This window comes from Camelina sativa, chromosome 11 (assembly GCF_000633955.1).
Source record: "Camelina sativa cultivar DH55 chromosome 11, Cs, whole genome shotgun sequence".
Taxonomy (NCBI): Eukaryota; Viridiplantae; Streptophyta; class Magnoliopsida; order Brassicales; family Brassicaceae; genus Camelina; species Camelina sativa.
Window position 1 is genome coordinate 967,165 of NC_025695.1, and position 12,006 is coordinate 979,170.

The 12,006-nt window shown below is 35.1% G+C and overlaps 3 protein-coding genes across 4 annotated transcripts in view; 2 read left to right on the plus strand and 1 right to left on the minus strand.

Annotated features, from left to right (window-relative positions):
• Positions 1-2,235, minus strand: part of LOC104720919 (ubiquitin carboxyl-terminal hydrolase 3) — a 2,990-nt gene extending 755 nt beyond the window's left edge. Inside the window, exons 1-6 of one of the 2 annotated variants that reach the window (XM_019231422.1) lie at positions 1,866-2,235; positions 1,496-1,612; positions 1,115-1,213; positions 801-998; positions 516-697; positions 123-318 (exon numbers count right to left, since the gene is read on the minus strand). In XM_019231422.1, coding sequence (XP_019086967.1) covers positions 123-318; positions 516-697; positions 801-998; positions 1,115-1,213; positions 1,496-1,612; positions 1,866-1,982 — 909 coding nt within the window. In that variant the 5' untranslated portion in view covers positions 1,983-2,235. Of the gene's footprint in view, positions 1-32; positions 319-515; positions 698-800; positions 999-1,114; positions 1,214-1,495; positions 1,613-1,865 lie in introns of both variants that reach the window. The other variant, XM_010438815.2, reaches the window with a different exon arrangement.
• LOC104720920 (tubulin-folding cofactor C) lies at positions 3,406-4,785 on the plus strand. Its single transcript, XM_010438816.2, has one exon. The coding sequence runs from the start codon at positions 3,517-3,519 to the stop codon at positions 4,528-4,530; it is 1,014 nt and encodes a 337-aa protein (XP_010437118.1). The 5' UTR covers positions 3,406-3,516; the 3' UTR covers positions 4,531-4,785.
• LOC104720921 (adenylyl-sulfate kinase 2, chloroplastic-like) lies at positions 5,465-7,569 on the plus strand. Its single transcript, XM_010438817.1, has 6 exons — positions 5,465-5,916; positions 6,040-6,336; positions 6,447-6,565; positions 6,678-6,762; positions 7,017-7,063; positions 7,170-7,569. The coding sequence occupies exons 1-6, from the start codon at positions 5,697-5,699 to the stop codon at positions 7,269-7,271; spliced, it is 870 nt and encodes a 289-aa protein (XP_010437119.1). The 5' UTR covers positions 5,465-5,696; the 3' UTR covers positions 7,272-7,569.

Genomic DNA, 12,006 nt, shown 5'->3' on the forward strand with positions numbered 1-12,006 from the left:
GTTTGAACAGCTGATTCTTCAATCATCTCAACATTCTCATCATCAAAGAATAGCCAATGGTTATGGCTTTTCACAAGGCTCACGTAATGACCATGGTTTGGTCCACTTCCGACATGAACCACCACTGCAAACAGAGAGTACTCCACATCTGCATACGGTTCCACCGTGTTGCTCAGTTTTAGCTCCAGAGGGAAGACGACTCGATATGAGAGCTTCTTGTAGCGGCCTAGCTGTTCGATGTATTTGAATCGTTTTAGATGGATGACTAAGATGTGTGGCGGCTTCTTGATCTTCATCCTCTTTTGTGCTTCTTGTAAGCTGCAATAACAAACATAAAAGAATCGGGATTTGGCCAGCGCTAAGAAATTGCCATTGCACGTAACAGATCATACAGAGCAGCCATTGAAAGGAAAACGGGAGCTCAAAGAGTAATATTTAGTTGCAGCAATTTAAAGCAAAGCTGAAGAATTTAACTTTGAAAAGCAGTGGGGTGAGACTAAGAACCAACATCTTACCTGCAGCATTTGTCACAGAAGAATTTGTCTTCAGCGTGAAGAGTCTCTGTGGAGCTGAAGTTTTTCAAACAGCTAGTTATCGAACTGTTCTGTTCGATATCAAGGCTAAGGTCTAGGAATGTTTCGTCTCTTGCTGTCACTGTTTCACATCGCAGACACCTTGTCTCGTTGGTAAGTATGCCCTGTGTACATTATCCGGAATAAGTTATATTTAGCCAAAAAATGTACTACACAGTCAAACCTTAAAAGGAAACATGATGAGCCTTGTCATTGAAAATAACTGACCTGGAAAATATTGTGCACCCAAGTAACAATAGGCTCTTTGTGCACAACACCATTTGCCTGAGGAACTTTCAGTCCGTTTGCAATCTTTTCTGGAGATGATGATGATGAGGTTTCATGTTCGGGTTTTGACGCTTTTGCCTCTTTCTCCAGTATGTCAACAACTTCATTCAGCAAATAATTCAGGAATTCATGTGCATCCTACATGAGAGTAAAATGGCCAGTTCAATCAAATATGCATAGTATTAGTATATTGCTTTTCTCACATGTACAGTAAAAAAAATGCTAGAAAAGATGAAGAAAATTGCAAAGATCACCTGGTGCATATAACTCCGGAACAGCTCATTCTGTTTCTTCAACCTCTGTACAAATCGCTTAGGCGCAATAACACCAGTTTTCTTCTTCTGGGAACTTATCTACAAAATGAATTACAATGACTAAACTTATGATAACACTTTGAATAGGCACAGGACAATCAAATAGATGATGATGACAGGATAAGCCCTACATCAAGCACTTTTTTAGATTAACGAAGATACCTAACAAAAGACACAGTATCGAGTTCATGTTATCCCTACGACATTTTTTACTTGTGTGCCTTTCTAATAAGTGACTTGATCTATTTATAATGTCAAGTGAGAGAATCAAGACGGTCACTTGAGTTAAGACCATTTGAAGTATGAATATAAATAAAATACCTGCGAAAATAAGTCTGCCAGGCAGGTCATAAGATTCTCTTCAGCATCGGCTACGCTTTTATTACTGGTATAGTATTCGAGCAATTGTTCACGAAAGGGAACACAGAAATAAAGAGCCTGCACAAAAGGGATAGAGAGTAGATTCAGCACATCAAGGATTCTAGTAGCCTTTAACTCATTCATGTACATAGCACACACACATATCTAATAGAGAGGGTACACATCAGTTGCAAATTACACACGACTACTTATACAACAAAGCTCTGATAAATGTTTTCACTACACACCCTAATTTGAACCTTTTGAAACGAATTGGAAAAAGTAAAAGGTCAAACCAACATAGGATACGATTATCTAAAATCGTGGGTACCTGCAAAACGCTGTTGCAGTAGCAAGTGTTGCCGAAATTCTCGAATCCGAAGTAGCGTTCACCTTCGGGGAACTGGTCGCCGAGAGCTTTCTCGAGTTTGGAGCCCGCGGCGCCCATTAGCCCTAAAACTAGCTTCCGTATCACCGTTTTTTCTGATCCCTCCTTGACTCGTCCGATTCTCTCTCTCTCTCTCTCTCTCTGTCTAAGCCCCCACGGAGTATTATTCTCTCTTTTACGCTTATTAGCCTCTCTCTCTCTCTCTCTTTGCGATTGTCCGATTCGATTCGAATCGATCCGATAATTTCAGATTTCTTCTCTCTTAGTGCGAAGAGAAGAGGATCGACGACGATAAATATTTAATTTTATTCTCTCTTTTATTTTATTTTTAATTAATAAAAAAAGCGAAGCAACGAAGGAAGATGTAAAAAAAAAAAAGAGTTTGATGTCAAATATTGCATATTACTCCTCCAAATTTGTTATCTTTACGAAAAATGAACTCCAATTTCTAAAGTATTAGTAGTAGGATCAAAATTCTCGAATCCGACCGAACCAAACCTGTATAATATATATAACCCAGTATGTAAAACCGAACCAAACTAACTACAATTCAGTTAAGAAAAGCTAATACTTCTAATATGTATTTGAACTATTTATTTAGAATATATAATTATATATGAAATACCCACAATATTAACTAAAAACCAGTTAGCTATTGTTGATTATAAATATGCCTTAACTAATACTTCAAAAAAAACAAAACTTTTTAACAATATTTCAATTTTTTTTTTCTTTTTTACTTATATAATCAAGTTATTATTTTGACCAAGACATGTTTGAATATTTTGTAATATATTTCCTTATAGATTTGTCAAAGTCTTATATCATTATAAGCATTTTAAAACAAATTTTCTATAAGCTAAATTAAAATTTACATATATATTCATTTTCTATAAACAAATTCATTTGAAATGTTTTCTTAGCTATGTTAAAGCTTATTTCTAATTATTTTACAATATTTTTTTTTTTGTAGTACACATTGTATTTTATTTATTTCTAATTAGATTTTTTTTTTAATGTAGAACAAGCAAACGCATTCACCGTTGACGCTGATTGTTTTGGACCATGCACTAACAATTGTCAACAGTTTTGCATATCAAAAGGTTATAAAGATTGGACTTGTGCAACTTTTAGAAGTGGGACGGGGTGTTGCTGCAAACCAAAAAAGAAACAAATCTTTAAACAAGCTACTCAATTGAACAACTAAACTGTTTTAGTACCGTCTATTAATTTGTATGATCACTAAATATGAATTTCAAATACAAAAAGAATAATCTAAAGAAAACGAATCATCTTTTTTTTTTTTTTACTTAATATGGTGCATGTTATGTTTATTATTCGAAGTAACAAAAAGTAAGGAAAAAAAATAAACTATCGTGTATTAGATGAATCTTTTGATTTATAAAGTAATAACAACAAACCAAAACCATATATTTTTTTCATTCTCATAGGTCAAACATTGAAGTTGACCTTATCCACTATAACACACATACAAACTTATTTCATTGGGATGATTGAAACGGTGACGTTTATGTTATCCTTGGTCCTTAGCTTCGATTTGTAAAAACGCCGTCACAATTGAGGTAAAACGGTTATGGAAGACGACGATCCCGAAACCCTAGATCCGGCATTGCAGAAGAAGCACCATGACATGCTCGAACGCCTCTCTGCTCGTCACCAAGCTCGTAAATCCGATTCACCTGACACTTCCTCCTCCTCCACTCTCGAATCGACTTCCTCGTTTCTCGCCAAATTCTCCGACGCCAAGCGATCCATCGAGTCTCGAATCGCTGAGTCACGACTCGTTTCCTCCTCCTCCTCCGCGACGGATTCTTCAAAGCTTAAATCGGATCTTGCTGATATCTCCTTAGCGATCAACAATCTCGAGAAGCTTCTCGCTGAGAACTCGTATTTCCTTCCTTCTTACGAGGTCCGATCGTCTCTGAAAATAGTATCAGATCTCAAGCAGAGCCTCGAGAGCCTCTCCGCCGAGTTAATCCCGAAGAAGAAGTTCTCGTTCAAGAGCAAATCGACGACCAAAAAGCTCCCGGAGACTCAAAAACCCGGCGTCGTTTCACCTCCGAATGTCGCCGTACCCGTACGCGATTCTCCGGGATTGAGGAACAAGCACGGAGAGACTCTGGTGAAAAGTTTCAAAGGCTCGTCGATCGGAGAATTCACATTGTCGGATCTCGATTCATGCCAAGTACAGTTAACAGGAACTGTGAACGCTCTGTTTCTTCACAGGTTGAAGAACTGTAACGTCTACACAGGTCCAGTGGTTGGTTCGATTCTGATCGACGACGTACAAGATTGTGTTCTTGTGTTGGCCTCGCATCAGATCAGAATCCATAGCGCTAGGAAGAGTGATTTCTACTTGAGAGTGAGGAGTCGTCCCATTATTGAAGACAGTAATGGTGTCAGATTTGCTCCTTACTGTTTGGATTACCAAGGGATTGAAGAAGATTTGAAGACGGCTGGTTTGGATGAGGAGACTAAGAACTGGTCCAATGTGGATGATTTCCGGTGGCTTAGAGCTGTACAGTCGCCGAATTGGTCAGTTTTGCCGGAAGAAGAAAGGGTTTCTTCGGTTTCCATATCCCGGTGATGCAGGTTCTTGAGTACCAAATTACATTCTTAAAGATTTGGTCATTTTATACCAAAGAAGCACTCTCTGTTAGACAAGTCTCTTTTTGTTTTCGAATATGATTGATTGTGTGTTCCATTTCCATTTCCATTTCCATCATGGTGAATGAGTCTGATGAAGAACCAAACGAGACAGCTTTACATATTTGTTTTTAATCTGTGATCTTGTAGTTGGTTTTCATGTAAAACATGAAGATAAAAAAGTTTTTGGTTTTGATCTTGTGTGTAGAGAAAACCCAATACTAAACTAAGACTAATTTGATAGTCTTCTGAATTTGTGATACAGCCATAGTTGAGATGAGTTTGCCTCAAAGCCTAGTACAGTTGGGCTAAAAGGCCCAATATAGGTGTAAGACCCATAACCGCCTGCTTTGACTGTCTGACTGTTCAGAACAAGTTGCAATTAGGAGAATTGAGACAAAAAAAAAACACAAAAAATCAAATAAGTACTGCAGTAGGAAAGTGTGTAGTGTTGAATCTGATATTGAATGTATTACTTGAGTGACATCGTTCTCTTCGTATATAATACAGTCAAGCATAAGTATTTAAAACAAACAAATAAAAACCATAAATATGATGCAAGTAAGATGATAAAAAATAGTATATGGCTTATAAATCACATGGGACTCGGAATGGGGGCATATGTTGCTAGGTTGGTAGATGGAAAAAGACATACAATCGTTTTCCCAAAAGATTGGCCTCCAACAGTGACCCCATGCACACATACCAAAACCACTATATTTTCTTAACTAAAAATATTTCAAATTTAAAAATTAAAACACTCTAGTAGCTAGCTAGTAATTTTTTTTTCCAATAATAGTAATTAACTTAGTTCTGATTAGTAAATCTTAAGTATTATTATACATATATAAAACTAAGGGTTTCAATGATGGAATATGGTCATGTGTTTCTTGTGGAAGAACATATGACTCTCTACTTCTCACCTGTTTTCTTACTCACTCCCTTACTCTCTCTATATACTTCCATATAAATCCTTCTTTCTTTCTTTCTTACACATAAATTTATATCTACATAGTTTTTTTTTTTTTCTTTTTTGTTGTTGTTGTGAATTGACGTGAAAACACAGCCACCACCTTCGTCTGCAAATTTCTTGATCGTCGGATTCAAATGGAAAAATTAGCTATCAGAGCATCGAGACCATCAGTTTTCTGTTCTCTTCCAGGTCTCGGCGGCAATTCTCAGCGAAGACGACCTCCAAGTGACGTTTTCCTCAAGCTTCCGGCGGAGAACCGAAAGATAGTAGCGAACTCTGCTTCTTTTCATTCAATCTCCGCCGTTAACGTCTCTGCTCAAGCTTCCCTCACCGCCGATTTTCCCGCCCTTTCAGGTTCTCCATCTTCCTTTCTCTCTCTCTCTCTGTTTCGTGATAACAGATAGTTCAGTTTTTTTAAACAATTATATATATATAAAAAGGCTGACCACTTTTTTTCTACTATATGTGTTTGGGCAGAAACGAATCTTAAAGAGAGGAGAGTTAACGGAAAAGAGAAGGCAGAGAACATCATATGGCACGAGAGTTCGATCTGCAGATGCGACCGACAACAACTTCTTCAACAAAAGGGCTGTGTCATTTGGATCACTGGTCTCAGCGGTTCAGGGAAAAGCACTATTGCTTGTGCACTAAGTAAAGCCTTGTTTGAAAGAGGCAAACTCACTTACACACTCGACGGCGACAATGTCCGTCACGGCCTTAACCGGGACCTCACTTTCAAATCTGAGCACCGTACTGAAAACATAAGACGAATCGGTACACGATACGTTGTATATTAAACCGATTTTTAACGTTATATATATTTATGGTTTATAAATTGTGGAAACTTTTATTCAAACTCAATATGGTTATAATGTGTATATCAGGTGAGGTGGCTAAGTTGTTTGCTGACGTTGGCGTCATTTGTATAGCAAGTTTGATTTCTCCGTATCGGAGAGACAGAGACGCGTGCCGGTCCTTGTTACCTGAGGGCGATTTCGTCGAGGTACGCTATATACCGTTTTACTAGCTACTTTATATAGTCCGATCCGATGATTTTACTTCTGTAAGTATGCATATTGATAATTATTAATTACTAAAACTTGAAATTGTTCTAGGTGTTCATGGACGTTCCTCTTCATGTATGCGAGTCAAGAGACCCAAAGGGGTTGTACAAGCTTGCACGTGCCGGAAAAATCAAAGGTATATGTTGGACACAGTTTGTGTAACACGTTGATAACAATAACATTGTGTTAAGACTTAAAACCGTTTACTTCATAATATGGGTTTTTTTGGCGGAAAAAAAAAGAAGAAGATAACATTGTGTTTAGACATTTTAGTCTTTTGTATCTTATTTGTTTGTACCTTAATTAATTTAGGTTAAAAACGCTTGCATATAAAAGATACAAAAAGTTAGTATTTAAAAGATATGTAATTGTGGAGTTTTCTTTAACCAGGCTTCACTGGAATCGATGACCCTTACGAGGCACCACTGAATTGCGAGGTTCGTCATGTATAATGTATTCAATATACAATTAATGTAACTGAAGATTTTGGAACGTAAATTTGTATTATAAAGTATTTATGTATGTTTCTGTAATTTCTTACAGGTATTACTGAAACACACAGGAGACGACAGTTCGTGTTTGCCACGTCAAATGGCTGAGAACATCATCTCTTACCTGCAAAACAAAGGTTACCTTGAGGGATAAGTCAAAAGTCGGAAAAGAATATCAAAATAAAGAACCCAATTTGTCGAATCTAATTAGATATATTATATATATGAGGCTGAAGCTGAAGGATTGCTAGCTCTCCCTGGTTCGATATATCAGAAGCTTGAGACGTGATACGATGTCGTCTCGCTTCGTCACACTATCATTTGTTCCCGAATTGTATCTCGGAATTAGCCAAACGACGGGAATATTTAATAAGATATATTTTTCTTCTTATTATCATTCAGAGTTTAATTATATTTCCTCTTCTACTTATCATTAAGATTTAAGAGTTTAATTTGCTCTAATGATATCGACTGAGTTATATAATGTGTATCAACATAATGCATTTCGTTGTATTTAATTTATAATATTTCATAGATCTAAATATTCGTGAAAAACCACGTACAATTTATTAGTGAATATATATGATCAATTGGAAACGCGTAATACTATATATATATAATAAGGTATAATAACATAGATGAATCATAATTAAGCCAGCCAGAACTGAAAAGCCCTACCACCCAGCAAAAAAATCAGAAACCCATCTCTCAAAATTGTGAAGTGAAAATCCAAAGTTAAAGAGGCGACAAGCATTCACTCAAGATATAGATGAACACAGAAGAAGATTAATTTATCGCTTGATCGATACTTCTGAAACTACTGTACAGTTAAAAAAACATATGATTTATGGATTCCGCGGTGGTTTTGTAGAGAAGGTATATACTGAGTGAATCTGTTTGAAAACTTAGGTTTTCTGAAAACCAATCATCTTTGTTCTAATTTACCCACACAAAAAAATGGTCTTGCACGATCTCATCTAGTTGTTAATGCAAAAAATTCTGTAAAATAATGCAAAAAGCTATCTTTTTTTTTGTTAAAATAGTTGATAGGTTTAATTATATAAATAAAATTACAACTATATCTAATAATCACATATAATGAACCAAACTACGTACAGCTTTTAAAATTTAACTTTAAATAAAATAAAAAAAATCTTCTAAAAGTATATATTATGTCATTTGTAAAATTTGACAGGTGAGAATTGGCGGATGGAGCACGTTTTATTTATTTCATGCATACATATACAACAATATAACTACCTTGGTTGGCATGACAATATGACATGAAAAAAAAAATTAATTAACTAAACTGATAATTTAAATTAGCTATGCTCATCAAAGTGGGTATGGTGGCACTCTCCGAGTGTTAGTTTGGTTTCACCGTAAGACTTTCCACACCCAAAAAATATTGCAGGATAAAGTATTTAATATAATTGCAATCCCTAGAATAATCGTGCTCGGATCTAAAGTATTTCCAAGTACACTATAATAATTCCTCTTGCAGTTTTATTTTCTTTGATAAAAAAAAAAATCCCGATGAAGTTAGACTTTCATTCAAAGTCGTGGAAGACAACCAAATATTTCGTCAAGTGGTCATGGTAGAGACTCGAGAGTATTAAACTATTTTTCTTTTCCATAATATGATTCACAGTATAATCTGAATAGTCAATACTTTAGCTCTGAGTACCAAACTTGACCTGTTAAAATACCAAAATATTTGTAATTTTAAGAAAAAATATTCTATACAATATAAAAGTAATATTAGATAATAGATGATTCAATATATTCAACATGACCTACAACGTCATTATTGAATTTTATTGCACTAGTCTTGCTAACAACTATTAACTGAAAATTTCAACATCTTCAAATTAATGCATGATAACGGGTCCATTATAAATTGTTATTTTAATTACTTTTTTTTCGTCATGTTCCTATTATCTCAAATCTAAAGATTACGGTTTTCACTAATTGTCATTATGAACGTATATACTCTCTTCATCTCTTGGTCTTTTTATATGATCGTTTAAACAAATACACACTAATGACTAATTAATAGGATATTATAAGAAAGATTTTATAATACCTATTGTGACGCTTCTCACATGTATTTGTGGTAAAACAATTTGAATTTGGAATTTTTGACTGAAAAATTATATCAATAAATATAAGAGCTAAAAAGGTTATTTGATGCAACTTTTTGCATAAATTTGTAACAATATTATCTATTTTAAAACAAGATCTAAAAGATCATCGATCGATACGATGGAGAGAAAGAGTATTTTCTGAATGAGTAAATAGTCATAGTTTTAAGGTCTTACGTACGTGTCAGAGACATAAAGAAACAAATTCAGCTGAACATGCACATAATTTTATTTTGCGATAATTTATTTAGCGATTGACTACGTACTCGGAAATTAATTTGCTTCAATTACTCCTCTATTTTTTAAGGTAACCTATGAAAGAAGCAGATATTATTATAGACCACGTGTACTGTCTCGAATTATTATCTTGATCTTAAACCGTTAAACGTTTTTTTTTTGTTAAAGCTTAAACCGTTAAACGTATACGTACCAACTTGAGATTTTAAACTTTGCGTTGAGAGACCGATCTCTTTACAAAATATGAAACTACCATGATTTCATGCATGCTGATGCGTGTGTAAATAATATATAAACCACAAATGTTTGATTTGCTAAAACGAAGAAGAATGCGAAAACATGGTTAAATTTTGAGCACATAAGAAAACAAAAAAAAAGAAAAAAAAAAAGACAAGCAAATATTAAATCAAAGACTTTTACATTAATCATTAGTCTATTTTCTTGGTGAACTTCATTTTTTTTTTGCTAGTGTAAAATAAAATAACCCCAATTATGTGTTCTCATTAATTGCTTTAAATTTAAAAAAAAAAAAAAAAAAAGAATTGACTGAAGACTTCGTCTCGGTCATATCGGCAACGGCAGATCTGAAACGGCGTCGCAATATAGAAACCCAAGCCTTGATTTGTATATATTGAGTATTGACTATAAGTAGTAGTCAGTAACTTTGACTCTTCCCTCTCAACCGGGTTTCAATTTCCACGAGGGTTTTTGGCAGGTGAACTCTTACGCAGGAAAATAAACATATTCCCTAGATATTATTTTTATTGATTATTCTTCCTTCTTAATAATCAACTTCTTTACAATTTCAATATATTATTTTATTGATTATTCTTCCTTCTTATTTATCAGTGCATATATACATCAAGAGGTTATAGAACTATATATGCAAGTCATTTCCCTGAAAAGGAAATTAAACAAGCTAAAAAACATGACGACACTTGGTTTCGGTTCAGAAAATGTATACATCTAAGAATTTAATCAGATTTTCATATATTTACATGACTAGCATACATTAACAAAATGAATGCATCATGCAGTACTTCTAGTTCTAGGATCAAACTATAATTAAGGTCGTATATATATATATTAGCCAGTGTCTAGCTCATTCCGTTGTTGTGTAAAACAACTCGATTTTAGATTGTTAAAAATTTAATACATGTTTTGACGTACGTAAAGATTGTTAAAAATAGGTTCCGACCGCTACAAGATTAACTTTTTCAAAACATTTTTAGACGGGAGGCTTTAATTTGTTTATCCTAAATGATCCTGTCACTAGCTACGATAAATTAGACATCAAATGTTATCACATATATGTATATTAAGTGGTATAATCGAAATATTAGAATACACTTACAAAGGGTAACACTCTTTTTTTTTTCTTTTTTTCCAAGGATAGGGAATAAACAATATTTCTCCACAATTTTGCATATTTCATTACACTTTGTTTTTTCTTTTTTTTTGGTAAAAGGTTAAGATTATTTCGTTACACTTGTACATGTATGGTCGTTTTCTCAGCAAAGATGAATGTTAAATTTTTCATATATATTTTTATATCACAATAATTCACCAGTATGTAATTAAACTCTCGTTAAGACTGTTTGTTCGGCTGGTTCTGAAGTGCATATATAACACGAGGAATTTTGGCAGGTCACCAACAAAACATTTTAAAACTCCCATCCCAAATAGAAATTAATAAAAAAAAATATCTAATAATGATAATAGGGATAGATACTTTGAAACATTAGAATAGTAATGAAAAAAATGTTCAACAATGGTGGTGGTACTCAAGATGGACCCGACCCAAACACACCCTCCGACACTTTCCTCACTCCTTCCTTTTAGTCCTTTCCACGCATGAGGATAGTATGGTCATTTCACATAAACCAACGACCACTTCATTAAATATATATAAATAGGAAGGTGAAGTTCCTCTCTCAATCCATGCAGAGATAAACAAGCAATACAACAAACATTTGGTCTTCTCTCGCTCTCTCTTCTCTACACACAATTAAACATGAACACTTTTACCTCAAACTCTTCGGATCTCATCATTCCCACTACAACCGAGACATCGTCGTTTAGCACCTTGTATCTCCTCACAACACTTCAAGCCTTTGTGGCTATCATCTTAGTGATGCTACTCAAGAGACTGACGACGGACCCCAGCAAAAAGAAACCGTCTCTCCCGCCGGGTCCAACCGGATGGCCGATCATCGGAATGATTCCGGCGATGCTACAGAGCCGTCCCGTTTTCCGGTGGCTCCACAGCATCATGAAGCAGCTCAATACCGAGATAGCATGCGTGAGGTTGGGAAACACTCACGTGATCACCGTCACGTGCCCTAAGATAGCACGTGAGATGCTCAAGCAACAAGACGCTCTCTTCGCCTCGAGGCCTTTAACTTACGCTCAGAAGATCCTCTCCAACGGCTACAAAACCTGCGTGATCACTCCCTTCGGTGACCAGTTCAAGAAAATGAGGAAAGTTGTGATGACGGAACTCGTTTG

Coding starts and splice junctions, on each gene's coding strand:
- LOC104720920 (XM_010438816.2), top strand. CDS start 3,517: ATGGAAGACGACGATCCCGAAACCCTAGATCCGGCATTGCAGAAGAAG.
- LOC104720921 (XM_010438817.1), top strand. CDS start 5,697: ATGGAAAAATTAGCTATCAGAGCATCGAGACCATCAGTTTTCTGTTCT. Junction 6,566..6,677: donor CTGAGGGCGATTTCGTCGAG/GTACGCTATATA, acceptor AAATTGTTCTAG/GTGTTCATGGACGTTCCTCT. Junction 7,064..7,169: donor AGGCACCACTGAATTGCGAG/GTTCGTCATGTA, acceptor AATTTCTTACAG/GTATTACTGAAACACACAGG.